The sequence below is a fragment of the Meriones unguiculatus genome, chromosome 12 (assembly GCF_030254825.1).
Source record: "Meriones unguiculatus strain TT.TT164.6M chromosome 12, Bangor_MerUng_6.1, whole genome shotgun sequence".
Classification (NCBI taxonomy): Eukaryota; Metazoa; Chordata; class Mammalia; order Rodentia; family Muridae; genus Meriones; species Meriones unguiculatus.
Window position 1 is genome coordinate 64,598,076 of NC_083360.1, and position 19,858 is coordinate 64,617,933.

The window sequence follows — 19,858 nt, forward strand, 5'->3', positions numbered from 1 at the left end:
AAGGACTTCTTTTAATCTTAACTAGTTAAATTGCAGTAGACCAGAAAAAGAAAAAGTTGATGGATTTCCCCAAGGTGATACAAGCTTAAGGGATATTGAAACCGAGGCACAGAAATGTTTTCGATGGCCAACCAAGCGAGCAGGCAGGGCATGAAATGGGCAATGACTTATTCATGATCCAGATAGGCCACCACCCTGCTCTTCAGCTGCAGGGAGCTCAAAGGGCAAGGGTAGAATGCAGGCAGCACCACTGCGGCTACCTGGAGGCTGGGTCACCTGAGTCTGCACTGCCAAAGGGCAGAGGCCCGTCCGCCGGGGCCACGAACGATCCCCACAGCTGCAGATCAATCCAGGCTTCTGATGCTGGAGGGGCCGTCGCCCCTGCACAACCCGATGGCTCCTCTCCCTCACCTGCCTCCCGCCGGGGCCCGGGGCGGGGCTTCCCGCGTCCCCTTTAAGAGGCCGCATCACCCGCCCTGACGTCAGGGTGTCTCTCCGCACCAGCCCGCGTCCCGCGCCGCGCCCCCGCGCCAGCAGCTCCCGCGGCCGCACGACCAGCGGCGGCCCGGCGACCCCTGCCGCCTCTCCGCATCAGCAGGTGCCCGGCGCGCCGCCTCCCGCCTCCCATCATGTCGGTGGCAGGGCTGAAGAAGCAGTTCCACAAAGCCACTCAGGTAGGGCGCGTGCAGGTGTGCCAGGGGCGGCCCCCGCGCCTGCCCTGGCCGGCTCGGGTCCCCGCGGGCTGCTCCGGGGCGGCTCGGCTCCGCGGCCCGGCTCCCTGGCTCCGCTGGGTCGGCGACCCCCGAGCCCGAGCCCTAGCTGCTGCATCCCTCCTTCCTCTTCCAGCTCCGAGTCCCTGCCACCCCCTCCACCCTGGCTCCCGGTGCCCAGCTCCCAGTCCCCGGCACCGCGGCTCCCTGTCCCCGGCACCACGGCTCCCGCAGTCCCAGCTCCCCACCCGGGTTCTCAGGCGGTAGGACCCCGCGGGGCAGCTGCTCGGACGGCGCCGCGCAGGTGCCTGGTGGCGCGGCGGCGGATTATGTAAAGTGGCCTCGGTGCGGTGACCTTGCGGTGTGGCGTGCCGAGCTGTCCTGCCTGGAGCAGGTGTTCTTGGAGCCGGGGCGGTGTGCTGCTTGGAGCGGTGTTCTCGATCCAGGCTGCCTGGGTGCTGGCGCTTTGCGCTCTGGGCTCTGCGCTGCTCTGCCTTCTCCGAACCCCTCCTTCCCAGGCCTCCCGAGCTCCCAGCCTGGGAGGATGTGGTTCCTTCAAGGCGCTCGCATGCATTAACTTTTCCCTGGAGAAACTCCTTGGTGAAGATTATATTTGTGGTCATGGCTTGATCAGTGGTCCGCGTGTTTCACTGCCAAGGCATAACTTCACTTGTTAAAAACTTGAAAATCACCGTCTGTTTGTTTTTAGCGACTCATTTACTCGATGTATCAAATTTTCTGTGTGGGGTGAGTTAAAATGCATTCAATCCAGACCCGCATAAAGAGAAAATAGGCGTAAATACTTAAGAGGCGACCCATTTCTTACATAATATGTGGAATTAAAATCCTTTTATTCATTTGGAACAGGTCCAATTTTAAGATATATTTAGCAACGGAAGACTTCATTGAAAAAACCGTTAAATACCTTTTGCATAATCTGGCCTGAAAGATCCTTATCCTAAACTAGCCTGAATCGTGCAGCCTCTGTAATTTCTCCTTCTTGAGCGCCACACCAGCAGTACTGTAGCAACCCGCACCGGGAAGAGGAGAGGCTGCGTTCCTCAAGATTGCTTAAGATGCCAGGGAAGCTTCAGCCGCGAGCATCGCTGCTGTCAGCACAGCCTTACCTTCTTCGAGGTAGTTCTGGAAGTTCAGGAAAGCAGGAAAAAGCCATTGTAGGAACACACACACACACACACACACACACACGGTTTTCCCAGTAGAATTGTGATCTCCGCACCAGAAATGTACAATTAAATACATTGTTGACTTGATTCTGGAAGCTTTTCAGTTTTATGGAACCAGTCTCTGCCAGTGAATGACCTAGGACTTCCCTGATGTCACCCTGCCCTCACCCCTTGAATTTTGGTACTTGTCACATTTCTAAACTAGAATGAAACACTGATTTAAAAAAAAAAAACCATTATCAAATGCCTCTCTCTCTCTTTCCTCCTTTCGAGTACAAGGCATTTAGGAGCGTTGGCTTTGGGGAAGGAAAGGCTAAGATTCTATCTACTCCCCCCTCCCCTTCTACTCTCTCTGAATTTAAGCAAGCTAGTTTTCAAATCTTCCCTTGCTAAAAATGAGGCTAATATTTCTTCCTCGGGGATAATAACATAAGGATAAATGAATTTGTAGCGCACACATGGAGGACGTTCAGTAAGTGAGAGCTATTGATGTGAGGAATCATTTCATTAGTGACAGGCACTTTCCCTTCCACTGGTAATTATGAGACTTGAGGAAGCAGCCGGAGCTGGAAGTTCTAGATTTCTTAACACACACAGTAACCATCTGACTCCGGTTCAGTTACCCCCCGGGGTCTTATGCAACCTGAAAATGAGAAGGAAATGGAGCTGCAGCAGGGAAGCCCTCTTTCCAGGCTTGGAGGAGCTCGGACGAGCTCGCTATGCTCAGATTCACTATCATTGTCCGTTTCTTCCTTTGCCACAAAGCATTTTCTTTAAAGGTGAGGCAGCACGGTTCTATGCATAGCATATTGGAGCCTCGTCTTTAAAACCTTAAGGCGAAGGTTACTCTCTCATGCGTGGATGTGTATTCGGTGTGTAAGGCCCTGGTTGTTTGAACGCTGGGAGGTGTGAGGGAAGCAGTCATGTCCTGCTTTTGCAGCCATTTCCCCTCCCTGGTTCCTGAGTCTGATCTTAGCTGCAGAGGAAGTACCCTGCCTGGAACAGCGCCTGTTGAGAACTGCCAAGCCGGTCTGTGGAAGGCAACATTTCACCTTTCTGTGGAACTGAGCTGCTCGCTTATGTCAGCAAGGGGTGGCTAGAATTTTGTTAATAGAATATACCTTTAACGTCAGTACCACATTGGTTTTGGATTCCTGATTAGGGTGTTTCCCCGTGATTATCATATTAGAATTGGTTATTTCTGTTGTTGATAGCTTACTACGTAATTGAATAATTTTAATTATAAAGTAGAACAAATGAGCAATTATTACCCTACCTTCAGGCAGTTTTATTTATATTGAGATTTCATTTTTTTTCAGCAGCAATGTCAGTTTTTAAAACTCATTTGAATTTGTAGCAGTCTAGGTAAAAATAGTCTTGGTTCCGGTTAATACCCGAAAACCCATACTTCTTTTCCTGAGTCTCACCATTATGTATTTGATATGGTGTGTCCTAGTTAGGGTTCTATTGCTCTGAAGAGACACCGTGAATGTGGCAACTCTATAAAGGAAAACGTTTAATTGAGGCTGGCTTACAGTTCACAGGTATAATCCATTATTGTCATAGTGGCACTCAGGCAGACATTGTGCTAGAGACAGAGTCGAGAGTTCTACATCTGAATCCATAGACAGCAGGAAGAGACACTGAACCACTAGGCCTGGCTTGAGCACCTGACACCTCAAAGCCAACCCCTCATTGACACACTTGCTCTAACATGGCCACACCTACTCCCGAAAGACCACACCTCCTAATAGTGCTACTCCCTATGAGCCCATGGGAGCCATTTTTGTTTAAACCACCACGTGGTGCTTACACAGTGTCCGTGCACACTTCAAACTGTGTGGCTCTTTACACAGGTCTTTTTACAGGGTGAACTGTTTTAGATCATCTCACATCATTAGTTTGCTAGAATTTATGTAGCAGAGTACTGCAAACCGAGTGACTCAAGAACAGAAGTGTACTCAGGCACTCATCTTGAGGTAGGGGGGTCTGAGGTCAGTGCTTCCTTCGATAGCACCAGGCAAGAGCTGCTCCTGGCCTCATTCCTAACTTCTAGGGCTTTATTGGTGGTCTGTAGATACATCACCCTGATGCTATCGTCATAGTCACGTGGTGTTATCATCGGTGTATATCTGTGCTCAAGTTTCAGTTTTACAGGGGTACCAGCCATGTTGGCTTAGGAGCCCCTCTGTTCCAGCGTGGCCCTGTTTTCATGTAAGGTCACAGATGAAGCTGGAATTCCAACAAAAACATTTTTGGAGGACACACTTTAAATAGTAGCATATTGTGCATAAAAGGATTTGTTATAGTGTTCTTACTACTGCATAGGATTCAACATTTAGAGGAACAGTTCTATCTAAAGTGAGATATATATATATATATATATTTTTTTTTCCATGAGACTAGATACACTTTATTCCTTAAAATCAGTTTGTTAGGATAATGCTTTAGTCTGAGTTGTCCCCACTTCAAATTTATTCGGTGAAAATTAATTTGCTAATAAGAGAGTATTAGGAGTCAGGGTTTAGAAGGTGATTAAGTGTGAGGGCTCCACCCTCATTCGTGGAGTTACTAGGCTGAAGAGGATGCCCATTCCAGTCTGTCGCATGAGGGTGTAGCAACATGATGCCATCTTCCAGGGCAAAATGAGTCCCCATTAGACGGAAATCTGCTGATTTCCTGATCGTGGGTTTTCTTAGACTCACAAACTGTGAGCAATAAGTACCTGCTATGTGTAAGTTATAGGCTTTGGTCCTCAGGGCAGTCATCTGCACTGAGAGAATCGTGTGCCTGCTACCTTACTCTACTTTCTGTTGCTGTCACAGTACCGGAGACTGAGTAATTTAGAAAGAGGCTTATTTTGGCTTATGATTCTGCAGGCTGGGAGATCCAAGATTATGTGGCTGCAGCTGCTGAGGGATTGTGGGGCTTAGCTCATGCTGGAAAGCAGGAGGACAAGTAGGTCTATTAAAAAGCAAAGTAGAAGCGGCAGCCTCTCTCTCTAACAGCTCTATCTCCCAGGGACACCTCCAGTTTCCCAGGAGAGAGAATGAATTCACGAGGGGAAAATATGGAAGCGTTTGTGAGAACTGTGCCTCCTGACCCACTTCTTTCCCCTAAGTCCCGCTTTTCAGTGCTGCCGTGTTGAGGTTGCCCCATGGGACCTCTTCGGACATGTGCTCTAACCACAGTACCTGTGTCTTACCTGCATCTTCCTGTTTTTGTGTTTTGTTTTTAATGATAAAACTCATTTGGGGAGGGTGTGACACAGTCTGGTGTGTGCCGGCTGTCATGCGAGGATTTTTCACCCGATATAAGTTGATCCCATTGGTGTTGTGGGCCTTCCCATTTTAATTCATTTATTTATGCTTCCATGTTATTTACCATGCAATATTGTCTATAAATCTGCTTATGTATTTGTTGATTTAGGAGATGTTAAACTTATTAAGGTGTTCAATTAAACACCCAGTTATGATTTTATATATTAAATTTTTACTTTCTTAGTTGGTTGCTTTACACATTAAACTCACTGCTGCTTTGAAATCATGAGTTGGGCTTATTGCTTGGCCCAGAGCTCCTATGCCTGTTTCCTTTTGATGAGTACGTCAGTAGGCTGGGGTGGCTCTGTGTATTTTGTAAATTATATACCAAACAGTATGAGTGCATTTTCCTGGTGGAACAGGGCTTAGTGGTCGCCAGCTTACTAAAGCTATTCTTAATCCCTGTCTTCCTCCACAAAATAAAAATGTAGGGTGAAAAACTGATCACATTTTTAGAAGAGAATCCGTCCATCTCCTTGTGACTGGACTTGATGATAACTGGACTTGACAGTACTCGACCCAAATGTAGCCGACTCTGAAATAAATTTAGGGGCAGCCAAATATAAGAGGTTTTCTAAGAGATGTTAGGATTGGATGAAATGATGCTGGTGGAGTGCTGTGCTTGCACTTTAAGGAAGATTTGAACCATGTTTTTGTCTTTTTTCTTTCCTCTTTTAAAAAGCCGTTAATGAGCTGGTACTCACCCATCCACTTGACAGTGGACCTGCCTTTGGTGTGTCAGTGAAATGGTAATGAAGTACTTTCCCTTGAGGCTGTGGTTCTCCTTGACAAGAGTTCTGGAGTTTGATGATTTTTTTTTTTAACTTTTTTCTGCATTAATGTTTTCTGTTGAGTTCCTGTGTTTTGGTTTTAATCCAGTTAGGAAAGTTTTGAGCATCTTTCAAATTAATTGCAGTATTATTGCAGACAGTAAGCCTTGATCTAAAAATACTACACTTTGGAGGCAGGTATTGTGTGAAGCAAGGGGGCCTAGGAGTTAGGGGAAGGAAACTGGGTCTTCTAGAGTATATTTTACTCCGCCACCTCTTTAGTGTTGCTGGTAAGGTCCAGGGTTCCCAGGACTCAAGGATTTGTTTAGAGTGTATTTGAGTAAGTGGTAAAGAGACTTGGACATCTTTAACTGAGTGAGAAGGTACAGGTTTGGAACCATTCTAATGTTCAAAATGTATACCTGGTGAGCCGAGTTCTGTACTTAAGGCCAGATTGGCAGGTAACTGTGTGAATAAAAAAAAAAAAATTCAGTGGCTTGCCTTGACTTCCCCTCCCCCTTTTGTTTTTGTTCTTTTGACTCTGCAGCCTTGTTCTGTGTTCTTTTTGATGTTCAGCCAGGTGTGGCCAGAAGAGGCTTGGAGCATGGCTGTAGACTGTGACACTTCAGGAGAATGCCCTTGCTCCTAGGATGTTTGCTTTAATGCTTAGGCTTCTAAAAGACCTCTTACAAGATTTTTAGGTCTCACTTAAACTTCAAAATGTAAAACAGATAGATACATACTTATTATAATGAAAACTGAGCATTCCCTAAGAATTGTAGTTCAGGCAATTTTATAGTGCCAAGAAATACCTGATAACAATACTTTCAAAACTTGGTTAGGGGACTAGAGAAGTGGCTCAGAAAGTAAAGTGCTATTTGTTATAAGGCTGAGAACCTGAGTTTGATTCCAGCATGCACGGGGGGCTGGGGGGAAGGCATGTGATCCTAGCTAGTGCTCGGAAGGCAGATACATGCAGATCCCTGGAACTTGCTGATTATTTTATAGTTAGCAAGAGCATCAGGTCCCAGTGAGAGGCCCTGCCTCAAATAAGAAGGTCCTCTGACTTACACATTACATCATATCACATCACATCACATCACATCACATCACATCACACACACAGAAATTGAGCTCCATAGAGCTCTGATCTCTTTTATTCTCCTCTGTTCAATGATTCGTTACCACTGTAGAAAATTCTTATCTAGGCTTGATTTTCAACCAGTATATTGAGTGTGTAACCCAAACTTTTCCCATTTTGATTGTATTAATGTAGATGATTTGACTAAACCAGTTGACTCTGTTGATCAAATCCTCTTCCCTTACTTTTTGTTATTTGCTCCAGGGAGCCAGGGTGATTCTGCATGAAGTCTGCTGTCATTATCACACAGTTTACAATGCTGCTAAAGGAAAAGAGTATTTTTGGAAAGCGTGGAAACTCTTTCTATGCCAGGGATTTATGTGTGCTCTCCTCCCTTGGATAGCTCTCTTTCCTTTCCTGTGGGACAGCCTTCAGTAGGAGAAGGTATCACTCCAAGTATGGTTACTTTATTGAGGGAAAGGAAGATTATTGGATTATATGAGCGTTTTAAACACAGGCCATCGCCTTTCACGGTGCTGGAGGTGCTATGCAGTCTCCTGGGGGAGAACAGACATCAATGGATAGAAGGTCTGAATGTTCTTACCCAGTGTTGAACTATAATAGCTATCTACCAGACAGGAAGTGCCTGGTAGGGTTCCCATGTTGCAGTGGTTGGCAGCATCCACATTCACACACGGGCAATACTGATTGGTCTTAGTGGATGATCAAAAGGAAAAAGGAAACAACCGTGACAGTAGGAAGTGAGAGTTCTGGGGGGGGAGAATTGGGGGGAAACAGAGGTGAAAAATGAGGAATGCAAAGGGCCCATAATTGCATTTCATTGTATACATGTATGAAATTCTCAAAGAACAATCAAAAGACAGGGCATCGCCTCTTGTTGATAGCAGATAGAAGTCAGGAGTATGATCAGGACTGGCCTGGCCTTAAAGGTGAGGAGGGGAGAGGCATGTGAGATAGCATACAGACAGCCCAGAGGGCAGAGAACAAATCTTTAATGATGCCAGCAAGGAAAGTTGAGACCATATACAGCTTTTAAAAAATAGGTTTCTACCGAGAGTCTACATGGAAAATGATACTTCCCTGAGCTTACAGGTAGGACCCAGGCTTGGCAATTTCTTGGCTCTTCAACTAGAGCCTGCTTGAGCTGGCCTAGACTTCTGACTTGTGGAAGTCAGAATAATAAATGAAAGTTTGTTGTGCAACATCAGAAAACTAAGGAAGGAAACTTCTGTTAATGGTCCAATAGCTGAAACTTACAACATGGCCACTGTTTTACTGTATACTAAGTATAAAGGAAAAAGACAAGATACTATGATGTACCCAGAATAGAGCAAGGCTTTGGCTAAAAAGCCAGGTGTTTGCTCTATATAGTACCACACACTTGTAATCCCAGCACTTTGGAGGCTGAGGCAGGAGCAGCTGTAGTTTCAAGGCTAGCCTAGGCCACACTGTGAGACCCTGCCTCAGGACAAACACCCCCCACCCCAATGAAAAGTCTAAGAGTATAAAAAGTTGTTTGAGCTTCTACGAAAAGAAGAGCTATAAGTTTTACTCTCTTTGTGTGTGGCATTAATTCACATGTATCTACATACATGCAGCATGTCCACGTATACATGTATGAAATTTAAATACAGTTTTCAGAATCATATTTTCTTATTATATTTTTCTTCTTAATACATTTTATTGTTTATCCTTTCCCCAGTACAATGCCTAGGTGCTTTGTTTTGATTTTGATGGTTTTCTTTGGCGAAACTCAAGTTAGTTTTGTGGTTCTCTGGTCATTTGTAAGCAGTGGCATTATTAAATGCTTTCCGAATGGCTCTGAGTTGAGTGGGCTGATAATACGGTGACAGCTTTATTAGCTTTAGAATAAGGTACCTTTGAACACTGAAGGCTTTTAATTGTTAATCTCCAAGAGGAAGTTAGAATTTCTACCAAGGAGAACAGGGTGGTCTGTCATTCATCTGACATCTGCTTCTGTGCCTGTGGGAGACTGACGCTAACACCGTCCCAACGAAAGGACTTTCTCTGCCTCCCGCACATGGCACAGCTGCATGAGACCTTGACCTTGTCCACGGAGCTCCTGTTGAAGACAAAAGCCATGGAGCACACTTGGACGTGGGCAACGAGTCATGTAAGCGGCAGGGCTGACTGCAGGCGTGGACTCTGCTACATGTGCGCTGTCATGCGTGCAGTGAGTCCCAGGCTCTTTGGAATGATGTGTGGATCTGTATAGTTCCGCCTGTTTTCTAGGGCAGCTGGTGTTTTTGTATACCAGGCATAATTCAGAAAGGCTGAGGTCTCACGTCCTGGGATGTCCTGTGCTGAAAGGGTGTGCTACCAGTGGGTTTGCTGTTGATCGGGATTCTAGGCAGGAAGAGAGAGAATTAAAGGGCTTTCTGCAGCCATCTCTTTAGTGTACCATGCGATAAGCAGGAATACCAATATGTCCATTTCTTCTGGGACAAGGGGCAGGATTATTGTTGGTAACCCTCTATAGTCAGGGAACTAAAACCTCCACAAGGATGCAGATCTCAGGTGTTACGGTGGGAACTCTCTTAGAGGTTTGAAGCACTTTCCCAAGCACTTCCTTCCTTGGCTAGATTAGAGCAACCGAACCCTGGCCTTCTAGTAAGGGGTGCGGCAGGGATCCACACATTGCTTGCAACTAATTGCAAGGTTAAAGGTGAATCAATGACTGGAACACAAAGAACTGAAGGTAAACCGACAGCCATTCCTTCCTGCCTCAGAGCTCAGGCCACGCGGAGCAGGTCTTACCTGCTAAACCAATTATGTCAAGGTTAAATACTGCTTTCCTGGTTGGCCCAATGGAATGGATGGTGTGCTGCTTTTTTATCCAAGGGCCCAAGAAGGGGGGGAGCACTTTTGCATCTTTTCAACAAAAATTAAGAGTAACCAAGGTCTTGGAAACCCTGTGCTCCGTCCCTCCCACTGTGACCTCCTTACTCGGCCACATGTGGCTTTCTTATTCTCTATCAGACGCGTAACTGTCTGTGCCTTCTCTTCCGTCTCTGCCCCAAGATATATTACCTTAATGCTAATGCTCAGGGCACTTTCCCTCTCTTTAACTCCAGTACTTAGTCCATGAGTTGCCTTCGGAGACCATTTTCAAATTCTTTTTAAGGAGCCCAGGAACATTCAGAGAGGTCTCTCTGCCTTACTAACCCATGGCAGGGTCAAGTTGAGCCTTGAAGAAAATAGATGGTTCGATGCTTGGATGAGTAACCTAAAGACAGTGAACTGACTGCAGGGGAATTACTTGCCTGCCCATGCTGCTCACTGAGGTGCTCCTCGCACACTCCTTTCCATTGAGGCTAGTGCTGGCAACAGTGGCTTACTTGTCATTTTTAAAGTGTTAGCTGTGTAACTGTCAGTGTGGCTTGCATGTGAGTAAGGGAGATATGTAACCTCCATGCTTTCAGTGAAGATACCATCCACCATGTGCACACCAGTGAAATGGAGATTTGATCGATCGTCAGTCCCAACATGAAGTGTTTCCTGGGGCAAGTTAATATCCTGGTATCCTGAGATCCCGTTCTCCTCCTATACCTCCAAGAAAAATTAAACATTAGTCTTCTCTTCCCAGTGTTGTAAAACTTGTATTTATGACAAGGAATTAAAATGTTTTTTATCTCCCCAACCTTGTAAAACTTTTATGCAAATGTTTTACTTAACCACCAACAAGCAAAACCTTTATCTACAAGAAGGTTCTTTGAACTAAGTGGAGGACCCCTTCTTTCTTCCCTTCGTTTCCTTTGTGCTGACTCTTGTAAAACTAACTGGTCACAAGAGACTATAGGGTCAATCCCAGGGGAAAACCAGCCACCCCCTGTGTCAGGATACAAACCCAGTGCACTTCCTGGCCTCCGTGCTTGCTCTTCCAAGCACACCTTCCTGATGGGGGGTACAGTTTTGCCTTGTGGAGATGCGTCAGCCGGAGTGGTCTCTTTCTTTGTGATTCCTGTTGTATTTATAGCACACCTAATCTTTCACGTGAGTTCTATCCCTTGGTCCACTTAAGTTGACCAAATGACTTCTCATGAAACTCTTATATCATTTTTTATCATAAACTGCCTTACATAAAAGGATATTTGTTAAACAGAGAAACATTATGAAGTCTGTGCCCATTGTTTTACACTGTTGACTGTATTAGTCAGGATTCTTCAGCTAGGTTCTCTTGGATATGGCTATAAGAAGCACATTATCAATGGACAGTGGCTCACTGAACGATAAAGGCCCAGAAATCCTCTAGGTAGTGAACAGGAGACCAGGGAAACAATTTATAGTTCAGTCCATATAGAGACCCAACGGCTATGATAGCTCAGGGTGTAATTCATATTCTGGTGTGGAAGACTAAGCCTGGAGCTATTTTTAAGCTCTGGAATCAAAAGACCCCTGAACCTGTAGTTCTGGTGTGTGAAGGCAGAGGAAGATGGAAGTCCAGTTGCTTGAAGAGGGTAAACTCATTGTCTTCTGTCTGTTTCTTCTATCAAGGTACCTATGGGATTGGATGAATGTAGTTTAGTTTGATTAAACTTCAAATGTGTTCCAGAAAACCCCCCTTAGACATACCCAGAAGCAAATAGTGTTTTATCAGGTGAGCTTCTGCTGATTTGACATGTAAAATTAACCATTCTTCTGACTTAATTTAAAAATGAATCATTCCATCTTTTATCATCTATCTATTTATATCTATCTATGTATCTATCTATGTATCTATGTATGTATGTATGTATCTATGTATCTATCTATGTATCTATGTATCTATCTATCTATCTATCTATCTATCTATCTATCTACCTACCTATCTATCTTTTTATTGTGGAGTGTGAGGGGATTTCTGAATGTTACCCAAGCTACCTTGAAACTCATAATTCTCCTGTCTTCACCTACTTCCGCATTGTTGGAACTACTGAAGCATATCAATGAATCCAGCCACAGTATCATTTTCATAAAAGAAAATCATGCTTTTCATTTATAAAATCATGTTATCATTTTTTTAAAATGATAACATATATCAATATAGTATTTCTTGTGTAAATATGTGTAGTTGAGGTTTATTCTGCCTTTGTTAAACAAGATTATCAAAGGATATAAGAGCAATATCCTGAGACTTTCAAGAAGTAAAAAGCAGAAAGCAGAATAGAGAACTGCAGTTATGCATCCTTTCTGACGGATTGAGTGTATTGAGGACGTGGTGTTATGCAGTTTATAGCTGGCCTTGTTCCCAGTTTTCTGTCAAAATAACTCTTAAGAACCTTTGGAATTTTCTGGAAGGTTAGTCTTTTCATGCTAATGAAATGACTGGTAACTGGGGCCCCTTTACAGCTTCAGGATAGGGCTGGTATGAGATGCAGGGGTAATTCGAGGTGGCGCATTTAAGCCCCACCCTAACCTTTAGGGAGGGGAAAAGGGCTGAAGGTTAAGCTGATAAGCAGTGGCCAAACATTCAGTCAGCCATGCCTATGTAAAAAAGCCTTCACAACATTCTGTTGTCGTAGTGTATGGGAGGAGTCCTGATGTGGGGCCCCGAGGAGCTCGCTGGGTGTTGAGGTGGGAGAGACCCCACAGCTCTGCCCTTTTCCCTCATCTCACTCGGTGCACCTCTTCTGTCTGCCTGTAGCCTTAGTATTATTCTTTGAAGTGAATAACTGTAAGGAAAGCATTTTTCGTGTTTCTTTTAGACAGTCTACCAAATTTCTGGAACCCAGGCAAAGGGCAGTGGCAACCGTGGTTTATGTAATTATTTTTCCCGTCATTGAAAATGGATTTTTTTTTCACGTAAAGTATCAGGATTAGTTTCTTCTTTCTTTACTCCTTCCAGTTCCTCCCTACCTTCCCTCTCATCCAGACTTAACCCCTTTCTGTTTCTTATTAGAGAACAGACTTCTAATGGATAATAATAACATAAGATAAAATAAAAACTAACACATCAGAGTTGGATGACACAAACAGAACAAAAAGAACCCAAGAGAAGGCACAAGAACTGAGACCTACTCATTTACACACTCGGGAATCCCATTAAAACGTTAAGCTGGAAAGCAGTTATATAAACAAAGTACCTACAGGATAAAGAAAGAGAAGGAAACAATGTAAAATAAAACAAAAATTAAAAAAAAATAACAAAATAAAGTTTAGGAAAAGGCAAAACCTTGACATGACATTATGAGACAAGGAACCTCCACTAATGCCATTTGCCCCTCCCTGTCCATATCTGCTTCTCCATCAGGGTAGCCGGGCCCTTTGCACATGGGGCCGATCCGGAGGGGGTAAAGGTTAGCCCAGCATGTGTCAGTGCAGTGCAGGGTCTCCGTCGGCGCTCAGTGTGCAGCCAAGAACACACTCCGAAACAGCGTCAGAGAGTTGGTTTGGTTTATTGGGGAGAAAGGGGGTATTGATGCCCCTGGGGAGGTGGCCAGGGTCTCTGAGGGAAGGTTTGTGTGGCTGTGTAAGTTGGCCAAGGCAGAGGTGTTGAAAGATGTTTCATATGCATACTCAGGGATTATAGGGTCGAGGTGGGGGCAATTATAAGGTCAAACAAGTAGTATAGCATTATAACTGTCAGAGTAATAAATTCTGGATGGTGGGAGAGCCTGCTTTTTGGCGCCAGATTGGGAGGGGGAGGCAGAGAACTCCTGCTGTCTTCGCTTTAGAAGTTTCAGGAGCTGAAGCTTCCTTGACCCCTTCTCAGTAGCCCTGGGCCATCATGGTCCCATAGCCATTGAGTTATTTATTTATTTATTTTTGGCCATCTGCTGTTGGGCATGTAGCCTATCCTTAAGAGAAGTTTGATTTCACATTGAGACTCCATTGGAGGAAACTAAATTTTCATTTGCAAGTGGCTATGGGTTGGAGATTGCTTCAGGGTTAGGGATGGGAGCTTGTGTCCACTTTTCTTTTCAGCTCTAGGACTCTATCAGGTGAATATCCATGCAGGCCTCATGCATGCTGCCCCAGTCTCTGTGGGTATATGTGTGCTTCAGTCATGTCGGTTTAGAGGGCCTCCTTTTCTTGGTGTCCTCCAGCCCCTCTGGCTGCTTCCACATTCTTTCCAGCCCTTCTGCAGGTTCCCTAAACCCTTAGAGGATGGATGTGAAGGAGACATCCCTTTTAGGATTGAGTGTTCCAAACTTTGGCACTCTGAAAAAAAAACATCTGGCTGTAAGTTTCTGTATTTGCTCTCATCTACTGAAGAAGAAAGCTTTTCTGATGGTGGCTGAGTAAGGCACTGAACTATGCATCTAGCAGAGTCTCATTAGGAAGCCATTTTATTGCTCCCATTTTCGTTTGTTTTGTTTTTGTTGTGTTGTTTTTATGCTTTTCTTTTCTTTATTTAAAAGAATAGTAGTATTTGGTTTTACCCAATGTTCCTAGGTTATCTAGTCTAAGGTTCTTAGTCACCCGAGCAGGCCTGGGTTCTATCTTGTGGAGTGGGCCTCCAGTCAAATTAGATATTCGTTGGCTACTCCCACAAAATTTGTGCCACTGCTGTGCTAGCCCATCTTACAGGCAAGACAGCATTGTGGCTGGGTCGTTGTCTATGTCTCTCCTTTGTTAGCATACAGAATACCTTCTGGTACCAAGAGCACTAGCCAGTAGGAGTGAAGGCTCACTGTAGGCACCAGCTTGATTTATTCATGTTCAGTGAGTGTCTATCTTCAGCAGTTGAGCCTTGCTGTCAGTTTCTGGAGAGCATCCTACAGTTTAGGCAACAGGATGGATTGTTTGGGGATTCCCCTGAGGCCTGTAGGCCAACAACTCAATTTGATGTAACCCTATTCCGGTTTGGTGACAGGAGATAGCCAGTTGAGACTGTTCCATTATTTGATGATTTCATTTAGATTCCCTTTATATGTGCATATATTTAGGAGCTGCTCCAGTATTAGGTCTCTATACTACCCCTACAATGGCCCTTAGTTTTAGCTGTCTCTCCCTGTGTTCCCTCCCTTGATTCCTCTGCCTTCCCTCTCTCCACTTGCTTCTCCAGTTTCTAGTCTTCCCCACCCATCCTTAGTCACTGCCAGACTTACCTTTTGTGGAGAGATCTATCGGTCCCTCTTAGTCCATTACTCTATGCCTAACCTTTGTGTTTCTATGGATTGTAACTTGGTTGTCAGTGACTTAATAAATAATATCCAATATAAGTGAATTCCTGTCGTATTTGTCTTTCTGGATCTGGGCTACCTTACTCACCTTACTCATTTTTTTTTCTAGTTGCATTCATTTACCTATTGATTTCATTATATCATTTTTTTTTCATTTTGATGAGTAATATTCTTTGTGTAAATGTACTACATTTAAAAATTTGTTCTTCTGTTGAGGGACATATGGTTATTTGCAGTTTCTGGCTATTATATATAGAACAAATGTGAACATGGCTGAGCAAGTGTCTATATGATTTGATGACGTGACCTTTGGGTATATGCCCAAAAATAGTATACCTGGATCTTGAGGTAGATTGATTCCATCTTCTTGAGGAACCGTCATGCTGATTTCCATAGCGGCTGGACAAGTTTACAGTTCTGCCATCAATGGACCAGTGTTTCCCTTGCTCCACATTCTCACCAGCGTGACCTCTCACTTGTTTAATTGATCTTTGCCATTCTGATGAGTATGAGATGAAATCTCAAAGTAGTTTCCATTTGCATTTCTTTGATGACTAACGATGTTGAGCATTTCTTTAAATATTTCCTGGACATTTGAGTTTACTCTTTTAAAAATCCTCTGTTTAGATATGTACATTTTATAATTGGGTTATCTGTTTTCTTGGTGTCTAGATTTTTGAGTTCTTTATATATTTTGATGATTAACTCTCTATCAGATGTGTAGTTGATAAAAATCTTTTCCTATTCTGTAGGCTGTCACTTTGTCCAAATGATGATATCTTTTCTTGTGCAGAGGCTTTCAGTTTCATTAGCTTCCACTTATTAATTGTTGATCTTAATCCCTGTACTAATAGTGTTTTGTCCAGAGAGTCTTTTTTCTCTGCCAGTGAGTTCGAGGCTATTTCCCACTTTCTCTCCTGTCAGGTTCAGTGTATCTGGTTTTATGTTGAGGTCTTTGATCCGTTTGGAGTTGAGTTGTGTGCAGAGTGCTAAGTGTGAATCTATTTGGATTCTTCTGCATGTAGTTGCCCATTTTGACTATCACCATTTGTTGAAGATGCTTTATTTTTCCAGTGTGTATTTATTACTTCCTGATCAAGAATTGGGTTTCCATAGGTGTGTCTATTTACATTTGGGTCCTCAATTTGATTGCATTGATTGACATACCTGTTTTATGCCAATACCATGCCGTTTTACATACTATGTCTCTGTCATGCAGCATCCAGCAGCTCTTTCATTGCTCAGGATCGTTTTAGCTATGCTATTGTGTGTGTATGTGTTTTCATATGAAACTGAAAATAGTCATTTCAAGATCTGTGAAGACCTGTGTTGAAAAGTTGATGGGCATTGCATTGCATCTGTAGATTGCTTCTGGTCGGACGGTCATTTTTACTATATTAATCCTGCCAATCCTTGAGCATGGGAGACCTTTCAATCTTCTTGTGTCTTCTTCAATTTCTTTCTTCAATGTCTTACAGTATTTTTATCATATAAGTCTTTCACTTGCTCAGTTGGAGTTACCGGAACATATTTTATATCATTTGAGGTTATTATAAAAGGTGGTGTTTCCCTGATTTCTTTCTCAGTTCATTTGTCATTTGTATATAGGATGGCTACTAATTTGTGTGGGTTAATTTTGTATCCAGCTATTTTTCTGAAAGTGTTTATCAGCTGTAGGTATTCCCAGGTGGAAGTTTAGGGTCACATTATGATATCATCTGCAAAGAAAGATCTTTACTTCTTTCTTTACAGTTTGTATCTCCTGATCTCCTTAAGGTGTCTTTATTGCTTTAGGTAAGACTTCAAATGCTGCATTGAAGAAGTATTGGAGAGAATGGGCACATTTGTTTTGTTCTTATGAGTTTCTCTCCATTTAGGACAGCTCTGATTTGTAACTGGTTGGTTAGAAGCACAGGATATAACCTGTGCAGGCAGGGGCAGCGGGAACTGATGGTCTTTTCAGAAAGTGTCAAAGTGCATTGAGTGAGAGGATCTGATATAGAAACATCTGCAGAACTGGCTGCTTGTGGTAAGAATGTTTTACATATTTCCCAAGATGAGGTCACAGAGATTCTGTGTCAAGTGTAGGGAGAATACAGGAAGAGAAAATCCCCGCTCTTACTCTGTCCTTCTAAGGGTACTAGTCTGCTTTGTATCACTCACAACATGCCCCTCCCCCCCACACGGTTGGCGGTTATACATGACCCACTGTCCTCCGGCTGTCATAGGGTTTTTATTTGTATCAGTTAGGAGATTTTATTATCTTTTATATAAAAAAGGCTATTTAGAGCAGCATGCATCTCATGTTCAGAAGTGAAGTGGATGGTGAGAAACTGAGGCCACCAGTCACCAAGAGGTATAAAATATGGTCAGTAGGAGCCCAGTGTAGAAGCTCAAGCCATGGGTCAGACTTCCTCTTAGTGTTCCCACTCTGAATATCCTTGCAACCCAGAGCTGTCACTAGTCACTCACTGTAAATGCTCCTCTCCCAAACCTCCTCCCCTCATTGCTCAGTTCTGTAGTTGGGGTAATATAGTTTGGGGGTACGGTTATAGAGTTGCACCTTAGACTTCCGATCTTACTTCTCGGTCATTTAGAATCGAGCTTTGTTTGTTTGCTTGTTTCTTCTGTGTGGAACTTTGTCATCTGCTTTCTAGGCAGTTGTTCTGCTACTGGACCACACTCCCGACCTGTAGTGATCTAAAGAACAAATCCAAAATTGTGCTTCTGCATCAAGCTCTTCAGCGGCTCCTTGTGGCTCCCAGCACTGGGCCTCTATAAAACCCCATTAAGAAGTTTGGAGCCAGCTTGGCTGATTGTCTCCTCTCTCTTAGCTCTTTATATATGTCTCACTATGCTAATGTTACTGAGTCTTTGATGTTTTGCCCTGCAGAGCTGGTGTTCTAGATTTGCAGCCTTTCTTCTATGCTCTTCCTTTGGACATTTCCTTCCTACATTTTATGTTACGATCAACTAATCACTATTTATCGTTAAAGTAATTAGTTAATGTATTCTCAGGAATACTCACCCATCATACCTTTAGTGTGGATCAAATGCCTTTTAATATGCAATGGAAATTGCTATGGTAGTTCTTCAAGTAGATCACTCAGCACATTTGTCTGCAGTCACCATTTTCCTTGCTAGTATCCTTCAGGGAGCTCATCTCTCTGTTCTTCATTATATTCCCAGTGCCTCTGCCTTAGTAGACATCCAACTGATGTTTGCTGAGTGAATCTGCATTTCTGGTTTCTTTTCTATAATATTATGATTTAAAGTTGTGTCTAGGTATATATTTTTAATTTTTATTTTTACTTGTATATTGTAAGACTGTAACTTTTTACTTAGATGTTAAAGCATACCCTAATACAGCTGTAAATCTTCAACTGTAAAACAACCTTTCTTAGTTGTAAAAATAGCTAATTAGTTAGGCAGTGTTTAAGCTCCTTTAATACCCATAAATACCCATGATGTTAGAGCATTATTAACCCCCCTTTTATAGCTGAGGAAAACATGAAGTTCAGAGAGGCCAAGACACTCAAGGTTACGTGGCTTCAGCAGTAGAGTTAGGTTTTGAAGTCAGACCTGCTAGATCTGTCATGAGTCATGTTGTAGCCTGATGTCAATCCAAGCAACTGTTAATAATCAGTATGGAAAGGCCAACCTTTTGGTATAAAAAGTAGACCGATGTGAAAAGGCAGGAAATGAGCACTACTAGTGACCAAGGTGAAAATGTGAAAGTCCTGGAAACCATATACCATTTGTTGTTGTTGTTGTTTAGATGGGCAGAAATGAAAAACATGACAACATGGCGAGTTCGGAAGACTCTCTGAATGTGCCTGTCTCTCTCATTTTGTTTGTTTTGGGGTGGGAGTTGAGAGTTATATAGCTAAGGCTGGCCTCAATCTTTTAGTCATTCTGTTTCTGCCTCTAGAGTGCTGGTGTTCCCCCATGAGCTAAAGGACCTTGGTCCTGATGATGCTAAGAGTACACACTGTTTACTCCTTCACATCAGTGGGTCTCTTTTGTAGTTCTGATTTAGAACCTTTCCACAGAAAATCAGTGTGTAGACAAAGAAGACTGGGAACAAGATTATTCACTTTAGTAGTTAACCATGAAAATTGAGACAACCCAAATATCAAACAGAATTAAGTCCTAGTGTGTCTCTGATAAAAAATGTTCGTGGCTGTTTAATCCATAGGACAATATTTATTGGTCTTAGAAAGTATTTGTGATTATTGCAAACTAACTCCCATAAAACATGTGATATTAGTAAGCCTAATTATAATGGGAATAGCTAAAATACATGGATAATTTATATGCTGGTTCTATTGCTTGAATAATTATATTTCATGTGAACATTTAAATGATTGCTTCTAAACCGTGGAATTATGGATGAGCAGACTGTGTTGCTGCTTTTCTTCCTTTCTTTGCTATTAGACCTATCACTGAATTTCCTTTTCGCTTCACCATCCCTACTCCTACTTTCCCATGTTGAGCTGAAGACAAGGACTGGAAGAATGCTCGGAGCCAGGATAGGAACTAAGAGCAAACTCAGTTTCGAGAAAACCTGTCTTCTTTGTCCTGTAGCTTAAGAGCACTTACTTGGCTTCCCTCTGTTGAGCCCAGGGTTGAATTTTGCTGCT

At 43.3% G+C, this 19,858-nt stretch overlaps 1 protein-coding gene across 1 annotated transcript in view; it reads left to right on the plus strand.

The window, feature by feature from the left end:
- Window positions 1–316: 316 nt before the first annotated feature.
- Sh3gl2 (SH3 domain containing GRB2 like 2, endophilin A1) overlaps window positions 317–19,858 on the plus strand; it is a 189,378-nt gene continuing 169,836 nt past the window's right edge. The window contains exon 1 of the mRNA XM_060365804.1: window positions 317–674. Coding sequence (XP_060221787.1) covers window positions 630–674 — 45 coding nt within the window. The 5' untranslated portion in view covers window positions 317–629. The remainder of the gene's footprint in view (window positions 675–19,858) is intronic.